This window comes from Penaeus vannamei, chromosome 1 (assembly GCF_042767895.1).
Source record: "Penaeus vannamei isolate JL-2024 chromosome 1, ASM4276789v1, whole genome shotgun sequence".
In the NCBI taxonomy this organism is placed as follows: domain Eukaryota; kingdom Metazoa; phylum Arthropoda; class Malacostraca; order Decapoda; family Penaeidae; genus Penaeus; species Penaeus vannamei.
This window is the reverse complement of record NC_091549.1, coordinates 16,397,535-16,409,444: the sequence shown is the minus strand read 5'-3', so window position 1 is coordinate 16,409,444 and position 11,910 is coordinate 16,397,535. Positions and strand designations below refer to the sequence as shown.

General features: G+C 36.6%; 2 protein-coding genes across 2 annotated transcripts in view; both read right to left on the bottom strand.

Annotated features, from left to right (window-relative positions):
* Positions 1-115, bottom strand: part of LOC113804427 (WAS/WASL-interacting protein family member 2) — a 57,430-nt gene extending 57,315 nt beyond the window's left edge. The window contains exon 1 of the mRNA XM_070125281.1: positions 52-115. Within this exon, the coding sequence (XP_069981382.1) occupies positions 52-115 (64 nt within the window). The remainder of the gene's footprint in view (positions 1-51) is intronic.
* Positions 116-1,423: 1,308 nt separating this feature from the next.
* On the bottom strand, positions 1,424-11,465 carry Rpn2 (Regulatory particle non-ATPase 2). Its single transcript, XM_027355305.2, has 9 exons — positions 11,309-11,465; positions 7,707-7,824; positions 7,022-7,191; positions 6,684-6,868; positions 6,011-6,241; positions 5,452-5,727; positions 4,499-4,725; positions 3,710-3,959; positions 1,424-3,296 (listed from the first exon to the last, which is right to left on the bottom strand). The coding sequence occupies exons 1-9, from the start codon at positions 11,388-11,390 to the stop codon at positions 1,797-1,799; spliced, it is 3,039 nt and encodes a 1,012-aa protein (XP_027211106.2). The 5' UTR covers positions 11,391-11,465; the 3' UTR covers positions 1,424-1,796.
* Between the last annotated feature and the right edge of the window lie 445 nt (positions 11,466-11,910).

The window sequence follows — 11,910 nt, the reverse complement described above, 5'->3', positions numbered from 1 at the left end:
CGGGCTATGGAGTGAGTCTGGCTGAGTGGCCAAAACGCCAACATTTCTGACATTGACGAGGAAGGGGTCGATATGGTCGGACAGGGTAGGACACTAACTTTATTAGGATGGTCATGTCTACCGAAGCAAATCTTGGCTATATTGACTTACGCTCTCCTCTGGGAGAAATAATGTAGCACTGTAGTGCTATTGCATCATAGTCAAAAAGGCAGGTAAATAAGTAATTTTCAGTCTGATCAAGTTTTGTCGTACAAACGACAATCAGTCAGGGCGATGGAAACAGATGGTACAAGTATTAAGAAGAGTGAAGCTCGGCAGGAATAAGTTTGCCAGTGAGGTCAGTTAGGGTAGATAGTGCACGTGCTTGGGACATAGATGTAATTGCCACAAGGCGTGAATGATCAGAATGACTGCGAAAGGAAATCTTGCCTACTTGTTTTTAGACATTGTTAGAAGAGAAGGATATTCTCAGAGTAAAGGGCAGTAGGGGGGTCACAAAGAATCGGTTCCACTTGGCTGAGCCAAAAAGAGTACTCAAAAGGTTTACGGAGGTGGAAGCAGTAGAGGTAGTATTGTGGGGATGAGGACAATTGGGCTGAATAGTAGTAATGAGGGGGTGGGGGTAGGAAATGAAGAGGACTGTGCAGTAGATGGAGTGAAAAATGTTAGGAGAGAGGAAAGGGTGCTCTCTGAAGGTTGAGTAATGACCTGGGTGGGAGATTCGGAATGCATAGAGTTGTCAATAGAAATCGAGGAGGGGGTATTAGTATCAGTAGTCAGATCCATCGTCAAATGAGAGGTGGGGGTAGGAAAACCAATGAAATCAAATTTAGGTGGGCTACTTGATGAAGGGACAAGCCTTAATGCACCTAATGAGAGTAAAAAAAACTTTATTGGCCATGGTGAGCCTGAAATATATAGGGAAGAAAAATCGTCTACCCCTCAAGGTTCCCATAAAGGCTAAGGGCTAGGCGATTAATCAAGGAATATCATGTCCATGAGTCAGCCTTCCATCCTTTCAGCATTGCTCTCACATTTTAGGAAATGGATGGAAGAGGATGGAAAAGAGAAGGAAAAGGGAAGGGCAAGGAGAAAGACCATGTAAAATTAGTTGAGGCAAGAGCCAAGACCCAAGATAGGGGCAATTTCCTATACTGGGTCTGTCTCCGTCTTCTAAGCCTTCCCCATGACAACAATGAGTAACGATTTGGTGGAGCATGCTTGATAATGCTTGAAATGCCTCATGTGCCAAACTCTAGATACGCTGTCAGTTGTCCTAGCCCCTAGAGGCATTGAGCCTTTTTTTCATATGGTCAATTCACACATTTGTACTGTTCATATATTTATTTATTTAAAAAGACATCCAATCTTTGTTACCTCCAAGAACGCCCACCTAGAAAGTCATTACAAATGAAAGAAGTAAAACAATTATTCTTTAATATTCAAAGAAACAATCATACATTAGATTTTACTTATTCTGCAGATGTTCACAGGTAGCATAACTGGGACTGTGCAATACTATATCATAAATGACTGATTTCATACTTGTATATTGACATCAAAATTAGTCTTAAAAAGCCTTTTGAAAGCAGAAGATCGTCACTTACTAACTAAGAATACAAAGTTATGAATGTCCCCTTATAAAAAAATAATAAATTAAAATCAGTCATTGGTACATCTATATATAAGAACATTAAACAGTCACCTATATTCCCTATTTCCACGAGAATCCTCCAATGCACTAAGGATGCTTCCTTAACAAATTCACGTTTCTTCACAGAACAAGCATAAAGAAATTAATCCTCATCAACATATCTGAAGGGTTCCGGGGGATCTGGTTCGGTTTCCTCTTCAGTCTTTGGCCCCAAAGCTGGAACAGGCTGCACCAGCTCCTCACTGTCTTCTGGTTTCATGTCTCTCATCAGGATGATACCACCGATGTTCAATTCTTTCACTGGGGTATAACGGGAGCCTTCCGCCATGCGCATCACTTTCAGCTGTGCTTTCATTACTCTGGCAGGGTTGCTTAGTAAATCAAAAGTTGGCTCTTCTTTCTTTTTCTCTTCTTCCTTCTTTTTCTCCTTCTCCTTTTCTTCTTTTTCTTTTTCTTCCTTTTCTTTCTTTTCCTTCTCCTCGTCTACCTCCATTTTCTCATCCTTTTGCTCCTTTTTCTTTCTTTCATCATCCTTTTTCTTTGCTTTTGCTGTGATGGACAGAACTGCAGTTACTTTTTCTGCAACCTCTTTCTTCTTTTCCTCTAGAGGTGCTGGGTATCCGTAAGTGGATGGCTTTGCATTGGAGAGGAACTGCATTTTTGGCATTTTCAGTTCAGAGTTCAGCCCAATAAGACAAGTTGGTGTAAAGGCCATTGACAAGAAATGGGCCAGTGGGAACCAATACCAAAACTGTGTGAAGACAAACATGCCGACAACTGACGTCATGCTTGTATGTCCAGTGCGAGACTGGAGAGAGATGGTCATGTTGCGGCCACCTGCATCAATAATTCCTTGAGCAAGAATGGCTCCAAACTTTGCAATTGAGTCTTCGTGTTTGTCTCCAATCACCTTTGCATACAACTGGCGGAAATCTTTTACTTTTGGACATGTGCTTTCTGTCTGCTGTATCAAAACTAAAGCTGATGCAATAAGGGCTCCTTGGCGAACAAAATTAACGGGGTCATTTGTAAGTGGCTCCAACAATCCTAGAGATTCCTTCTGTCCAGTGCCAGAACAAGCAACTCCAAGAGCCATAGCAGCACCATACCGCACATGTGGGTTATAGGATTCTGACAAAAGGGAGACCATGCTAGGTATCTGATCTGGTGATCTGAAGAGCAAGAAACCTAAAGCTTCTACAGCTGCTCGTCTGACATCATTATCAACATCAGAAACTGCTACATGAAGAAGCCTTTTCATTGCAGGTGTTGAGGCAGTGCCACAGTATGCCATAGCAACAGTGTACATTGCTGCACGTCTCAAAATAGCATCCTTATCTTCACTGAGTTCAGTAATGAGTCGGTCTGCTTGATCCTGTTGCCCATACATGGTTAATGCAATTCCCTGTGCTAATCCCCGAAGAATTTTTTCGTGTTGTGTATCCCTCGCATAATTTACCATATCTGATACAGCTTGTTCATTTGCCGATCCTAACATTACCAGGCCCATGGCTAGACCAGCAGCTTCTCCAGTGACAGCATCATCTTGGAAGAGAGAATACTTCAACTGCTCATAAACATCTGTGCGCTGTGTGCCCATAGCAGCAAGACCAAGTCCAAGACAGCCACCATGCCGGACAATCTGCAATCACAATAGGTATTATTATCAAAATGACATAAAATGAAAAAAAGCAAATTCAATTCACACAAAACATATCAACAAGAAAACCTGACCTGCCTACACACTATGCAATAATGATACATCACAGACTAGCCTAACAAAGCACACACCATTTACCAATGACTCTTTTCCATGCTCACCTACATCAGTGTTGTGTAAATGTGTGCTATAGTAGGATGAGCATGAGAGCAAGCTTGCATATTTCAATGATCTGTACTTAATACTATTATTACAGATTCAAAGAAAACATTAGCTACACAATGCTTCTAATAAATTTTTTATATCCCAAGATACATTTTTACAGGATCCCTTTCACAAAGTTATAAATAATAATACATATATATACATGTATCATATCAATAAAATCAACTTACGTCGCTGGTAGCATCTTTAGTTTGGTTAAGTAAGTATTCAATGATATTGGCACCATGATTTGCATGAATGAGTCCAAGTGCATACAGGGACCCACTCTCAGCATAGCCAGGGCTATTAGACTCTTTGGGCAAATACGCCTGCATCAGGGTAAGAGCCTCCTTTTCATGTCCACGATGAATAACACCAAGAGACGCTGTTGCAGTCATCTTGGCCCAATTTGTTGCACGTGAAAGCCACTCCAAGTTATCTCTGGAGAAGACAATTGTAACATTTAGATTTTGATTTTTTTTTCTCTAACAAAATGACATATAGTAAATAAAACTTTTCAATCTTGAAAAATGAACCTTTTATTCTGCTAGAAAGATTACTTAGTTTTTTACATATCTATATTTGCCATAAAACATTTAATATCTTAATGTCCCTACTTTTTTTCTGTTTCCAGAACTTTATATTCAGTGTCAACTAATTTACTCCGAAGCATATACAATTGCATAAATATATATATATACATATACATACATCATTATATATATATATATATATATATATATATATATATATATATATATATATATATATATATGTATATATACACACATTTATAATTTCTCTCTCTAAATCTCTCTCTGAGACAAAGAGGACATACAAAAATCTGGGCACAGAACCTTTAATCCGATCATAGTTATTTCCTGCATCTATACTTAACACACAGAAATCCATAAAAAGAAACCAGTAAGTAATCAAACAAGTATATGATAAACAAACAAACTATGAACAAATCAGATTACCTTAAAAATTGGTCAGAAGTTGTTCCACAATGCATAAATGCATTTGCAATAACAGTTGCAGTGTGGCATACAGAAGCTCTCACAGCTTCTTTTGTATGTCGTAATATCAGCATATCAGTGTGGTTATTGGCAATAAGAAACTGAAGGTGTTGCTCAATGGTCATCTCTCCACTAAGAATTCTTGCTAGATTTGCAACACGGTTCTGGTGTGTCTTCTCCAACTCAGTCTGGGGAAAAAAGCACATCATACACATAAATGCATAGAATCAAATTATAAATACAAAAGTATACATAAAAATATAAATATATAATGTCAATGGTATTTTTTTGTGAATGGGGAAAGTGCCTTATCAGGACAGACAGGAGTGATCACATGGCCATAATCTTAATCCCATGTTGTGACATTATGCATATATGTCCTCAGCACATTTGTCCACATATATGGACAGCACCTTTTCATAGTATACTTAAAATCTTGTGCTACAAATGTGCATTTGACTATAGCATTGGTAATCCTGATGATCAAGAACAGTTAAAATTGGCAGCTGTAAAACCCTGAATTACTTTCCCTGTTGCATAAAATCCACACATTTTGAAAAAAAGATACATTGTAATATACACTATTTAGATTATTTCACATTGTATTTCAAGCTAACTATTCATTTTGGCCATCTCCAAGTGCACTGATGTGTGCCACAATTATTTCTATTTTAGAGAATCTTCCAGCTTACCCTAAAAATGTATCTTCCTAGTCATTAATACTCGCTGCTGCAATCCTAATATTTCTTGAAAAATGTATTATGCAATCTAACATAACCCCCCCAAAAGTGTGCAATAATGGATTCACATGTAATATCGTTATATAATGTATTCCACACTTACGTGTCTAATTCATTGTAAAGTGTACAAAATAGTACACTTTACAATAACTAATAAACGATCACACTAATTACCAAATCATCCAGTGTTTTTTCTTCACTCATGGCTGTATCAGCATTTTCTTCTTCTGTTTGCGGGGTAGCCATTTCTTCATCCTCGTTAGTGCCTGAGGTTGAACCCTCTGCTGGTGCTGCTGAGGTTGAAGTGGTACTGGTTACAGCATCAACATCTTTTAGGAGTGAGGGCACTGGAGCAGTAGTTCGAAGGCCTTGGCGCACATGGGATAGGAGATCTTGTGTGGCACTCTCATACAAATCAAAGCCAATCTGATAGGCCATTAACTCATTATCCTGAAATCAAATTTTAGATTTACATTCAGCACATGAAAGTTTGTTTTTTTTAAGTCTCATTAGTTAAGCATGTATGTACATACATAATAGCATGCACACTTTGTTTCCTCTTTTCAAAACTTTATGATTTGATAAATATTCTATAATACACTGATATATATCATACATATACAATGATGTTGAAAATGTTCTACTGAAAAGCAAAATGGGGGTTTTCAAAACATAAAAAAGGTAATTTTTTGGGCTTAAATTCAACGAACACACCAAAAAGGAACCAACATACCATTGCTTCACTCTTTAAACTGTCGTTCTTGATCAGTTTGTCAAGAATGGAAGCAACTTCATGGGGCTTGTCCAAGTGGATCAAGCACTGACACATGTTCACGTAGTCAGGTGTTTCTAAGCCCTGATAAAGAGAGACAAGCTCCTCTAGAACTTCATCACGGAATTTACGCTGCTCAATGTACTGCATGGCAATCTTGTAGGAGTATGTTAGACTTCCAACAATGTCATCCTGGAAGATAAATTTCACTGTAGTAATACTTTTAATTAAATTAAGCATGAAGCATATTCCAAACTCTTTTTCATATATGGACTAGTTGCTTTGATTCCTTTTTCACCATTTTTTCTAACAAATATAAAAACTTAAGGTCATGGACAAGATAATAGTACTGAAGTATATGAAAATTTCAACACAGAAATTTTGAATGTAACAGCAAGCACATCTGAACTAATATTAAAGAATAAATTGAAGCAAAGGTTTCTATTTTGGTGACAGTATCTAATCATATCACAGCAACAGAAGAAAATTTCAATACCATTCTATGAAACAAAACCTGTAGCCAAAGCTTTATTTCATTATGGCCCTGATTCAATGGCTAATAAGTGTATCCTAAACTAAATGTAATATTCCTTAAAATTCAATTCATTTCCCATTAAAACTCTGCTTAACTTACAGAAGTCATGATAGCCTCTCGGAACCAATCCATCCGATGAGTTTCTAGTGCAATGCCAATGGCGTGGCGGTACTGCTGGTCAGTGATGCAACGTTTGAACATGTTGTTGAGCAGTTCTTCTAATCTGGCATCCATCTTTGCATCTTTCTGTGCCCTCAGCTTGATGTAATGGTCAATGGCATGAACTGTATGCAGAAAATAGGTAGTAAACTAATTTATCAAAATAATAATAATAATAATAATAATAATAATAATAATAATAATAATACTGTGATACATAGAAATAAAATCTGTTCATGAACACCATTCATCTTATGGCAGCAGTGCATAAAACTTACCTTTGATTGTATCAATGTAAAGCTGGTTCCTATCCTGATGCAGCATTGGACCAGATCTCAATGCATATGTGAGGGAATCTAAATAAGATCCTAAATGAAAGTAAACTTTGGATACAACAAGAGCAGCCAACTCTCGCTTTGGAAATTCCCCATTTTCTTCAAGTTTTTCACTGAAAAGACAGAAGGAATTTGGTCTTTACAATACATGAACAGACAATCATGGGTAATTATATATCATTATTTATAAATGTGCAGAAACAATAAAAAATAAAATTTTCCGACAATAACCTTATCTATTTTTCTTAATTCATGTTGGTCTTCAACACACAATATCTATGGAACTAATAGGATATTTACACTAAAATTTAATATACGACTGATATTTAAAAGTATATTAATTTATGTAAATCTTCATGCATCAATTAATTAATAATTTACATAGATACATTATGTATATATATATATATATATATATATATATATATATATATATATATATATTTAGACAGGAAAATAGATTGGTCTACCTATATTCAAACATCAACTAAGATAATCTTTATATATTTACTCAAACTTTTACTATACAAACAGAACAAGTATTAGAGAGTGTATTTTCTCTTGCATTCTTAAATAACAAATTTATTGCACAAGTGCAAAGAATTTAATATTCAAGCACATAACTTACATTTTTTGGATAGAGTCTGCAATTTCTGGCCAAAAAGTATCTGTTATCTCATTGAGTCTCTCCAGTGCAAAAACTCGTAACTGATCTTCATTCTCATCCAAGAGGGCCAGGATGCCCGCTGAAAAAATAATAAATGAAAATAAATAAATAATAAAGTTGTTAATTCATTCCTCTAATGTATAGTCACCATCAAAGTATACCATAAATGAAAAGGCAGGCAGATGATGGAGTGTGGATGATTTGAGGTATAATTCCTTTGCTCCCAAATGATTTATTCAACATTTGAGGTTAAAATACAAACAGTTTTTGATATCACATTAAACCAATTAATTTCCATTATCATGAAAATTGAATTTAGCCAGAATAAATAAGGATATACATCAAATGGACAGTAGAGCCTAATTCAGTTTGCAAAGGGTAGTATATACATGTACAAGAGGTTGCACTTTCAGCAATAAAAATAATACTGGAGAGAAAAATCTTACCAAGAAATAACCACTAATTAATTCAATATAACCAAATGAAAGTAGAACCTCAGCACATGTATGATATATCAACTATCTGAATAACTGAAACACTAGTGTGTTCATGAAAGTACATGATATAAAATACATTTGACATTATCAAAGACATATTTCACCCAACAATTTTCCTTGCAATCCATGGCACCTTGGTTGGGCTAATGTAAGAATGTGTCATTCTTCACAACTTTCAGCAAATTTTAAGCAAACTTGTATAGAACTGTATCATGCGATTAAACCATTGCAAATGGGTGGCATATACACACATGCCATGATATGACTGGACTGGCATGTATCTTCATGTAATGAACATCAATCCAACTCTAAGTTATACCATACAAGTTGTTCACTTGTTTGGCCATGACTGCAGTCACTGAAGAGTTAGTCCCTCAAAATATGTCTTAACCCACTAGCAACAGTACATTTATAAGCCAAAAATGATATTTTCCAGGTAGATTCAAAATAGGTGCACAGATGAGTCTGGCAACCTGCCCGTGCCCCGGCCGCCACGGGCAACAAAATCAGAGCATGAGCTTTGATTTGGTGTCGCACCAGCGGGTCGCCCAGCAATGTTTACTTTTCTGGGTGTCTCCTTGTGGGACACCCATTGTAAGTGGATTAAATTAACTTATCCTTGTTTCCTATAAAATCCTTTATACTGAAGCCAAACTCATAAAGTGGGGAAATTGTATGTTTTCTAATATGAACTAAAAACATTCCTACCTCGGAAGCTTCACGACCAGACTCCCATCCAATCACAATATATCCCTAGCCATCCCATCTGATCTCACTATTTCCCATATTTGAAAGAAAATAATACTTTCAAAGTACAGCACCATTTTAAAAATGCAAAAAGCCAGGCTTTGCAAGGTTAAAGTAAGTTGTTCACTGCAAAGAAAGGCTTTGGTCAGTGCTCATAATTTTTTTCTTGTGCTAAACATTTAGAAGCCTTGCACACAGCTGATTACAGTGATACTGATGTCAATGGATTCCTCTTGCCCTCTACTACTTAAATTTGCAGGAATTGTAATGCAGAACCCCCCCCCCCTTCCCAATTCCTGCAAACTTTGCCCTAATAGTAGAGGAGAGTATGAAGGTTACCAGAAAAATTGCAGGGTAAAATATAAAAAGTAGCTTATCTACAAAGGTAGTTACTAAATTATTTAATGCCAGAAAACAGAGAATCAATCATATCTTTATTACAGGATAGAGCATTGAACCATCTTGGACTGACAAAGGTCTTCATTTTCTGAACATATACCATACCAAATTATCTAATTACCCTACAGAATTAAATATAAGGTTTACAGAAAGGGCTCAACTTTAGCACTATCCCGGTGGTCATTGTCAAGTTAAACCAGCCATGGGCTTGTAAAATGCATTATTTAGCTATCCTTGGAGACTAGAAAGTAAACAGCAGTGCACTCTCATTACACAATCATAGATAATTAAATAGGTTCCACCCCAAACAAAGAGTAAACCTGGAACTTGTTAGAGTAAGAATTTACGTTAACTTCATTGATGATCTCTTCATTTAACTTAATAAGGCAGTGTTTGATTAATCTGGTGTTAAAATTCAATATTGAGGACTGCCCCTCGGGCAGTCATGCACACCCAGTCACGGCAATTTAGACTGATATTTATATCTTTAGATGTGGAGTTAGGGACTTAGTCTCTGACAACTATGTCCATACTGTGAAGGATTACTAATTCACCATATCTATTGGCTCCATAGAAGTCTCCTGAACAAATACTTCTAGCTTCCTACAGTCAATAGGTAGATCCATAATATCATGCACTCACTCTGGCCCCCCATAACTTCAAAGCTACCACAATGTCTACTAAACCTTCCATTAGATAAATTCTGGCAAAATAGAGCTGCATCATATTCATCACAAAATGATGAAAATATTTGTTGCATATCACCGCCCTAAGACAAAGTCCACAACACCCTCACACAGCGTTCTTAACCCAATAACGATGGTTGTCCCACATATGAGACACCCGAAAAATAAACATTGCCAGGTGTCCCGCCAGTGTGATGCTATATCGGGGCTCGCGCTCCGACACAGCAGCGGGCTGCGGCCGCAGAATACAGGGACTCTCCGCCCGATTTTGTAGCCGCCCGGAATCTTTTATGTTCGGCTTCAAAATATACCGGCAATAATGGGTTAAAGTCTATTTACTATAACTTGGCACAAAGTGCTAATATAGGGGGGTACAAGGGAGTTTACCTCCCTGTTTAGGGAATAAAAGAAAGTTTAAAAGGTTAGGTTTGGGTTTGCATGATACCCTGGTATGGGGACTATCTCTGGAGGGCTTATTGCTCTCGGTAACAATTACCACATAATGGACCAGTCTATCCCCTATATTGTATGAATATACACGAGGAGGTTCATTCGCATTCATTAGATTGCCAAAAGTGCAAGTCATATAGACTCTCAGTATTAGTGTACACAATTTATACAGAACAAGTACTAAACAAAACAGCAAAGGTAATACCAGGAAAACATGAAGATGCCTAGAAAACCTTTGAATACAGTCCTATCTTAGGATATCTGCTAAGAAATAAACCCTCCTATACATGTCACTTTCCTTTGCTTGAAGAATAGTCATACCTCCCCCAAAATAACGAAATCATCATATACTGGCAATCATGAGCTTTATAAAGGTTTTATACACAAAGATACAACTTATTCATTAATCAATTCACTTTGAAAACATGACCTGCATTTTCCCTCAACATTTGCGAACTCACTCTCCTCTCCTGCTGATGCTTCACTTTACATACCACAATATTCATGCATTTCATCTCTGTCTCCTAGTTGACTAAAAAAAAAACACTCCTAAATATCCCAATTTTCACACAAATAAAAACAAAAAGGACGAAAACTCTAGGTCCCACACCGGGCTCAACGAGTGACAAGTCTCCCCAAACAATAACATCCTTTCCTTCCCTCTTATGACAAAGTCTGTCTTATTCCACCTACTTCACAACATCCACCATTAATCCTAGACACTTTCTATGATGGGTGGAAATAAGAGAGGTAAGTTATACAGGGTAAAAATCGAGTAAATTACCGGCAGAGGTGATGAATCCCATCTCGCCTCGAAATGACTTCACAAAATTTGACGCCGAGAGAGTCACGCAAACATTCGACATTGAAATAAAAACAACAAAGCAGTTTTCCAAAAGTTATGGGAGAATTACTTTTATGGCGGCTTTTATCTAATGGGTTTTGCGTTTTTATTTTGTTGCATGCAATATAGAGCTATAATTATTTTTCTTGGAATAGTATATGAATCGAATCTGAAGTTTCACTCAGGGATCATGAGTATAATTTCTTCAACTTTATATTCATCAACAGGAATATGTTATTACTGTCGGTATATACTGATATATTTTGACAATGACACACTTTTGTTGCAGTAGATGAATACATGTAATATAATTATGTAAACATGATCAGAAGACGGCTAATATAACTGCATTGCTACAATATGTTATAAAATAAGTACAGATTCATATTTGTTGAATGTCATACATTAACATCGCAAAGCATTTCTAATTATTTTTAACAATATACAGTGATATATATTTTCAGTGCATTTTTTGAGCAGCAGTAATGACAGTGCATATTGTTGTGAAGCTTCTCAAACATTTCACTAAAACTGACGTTTAT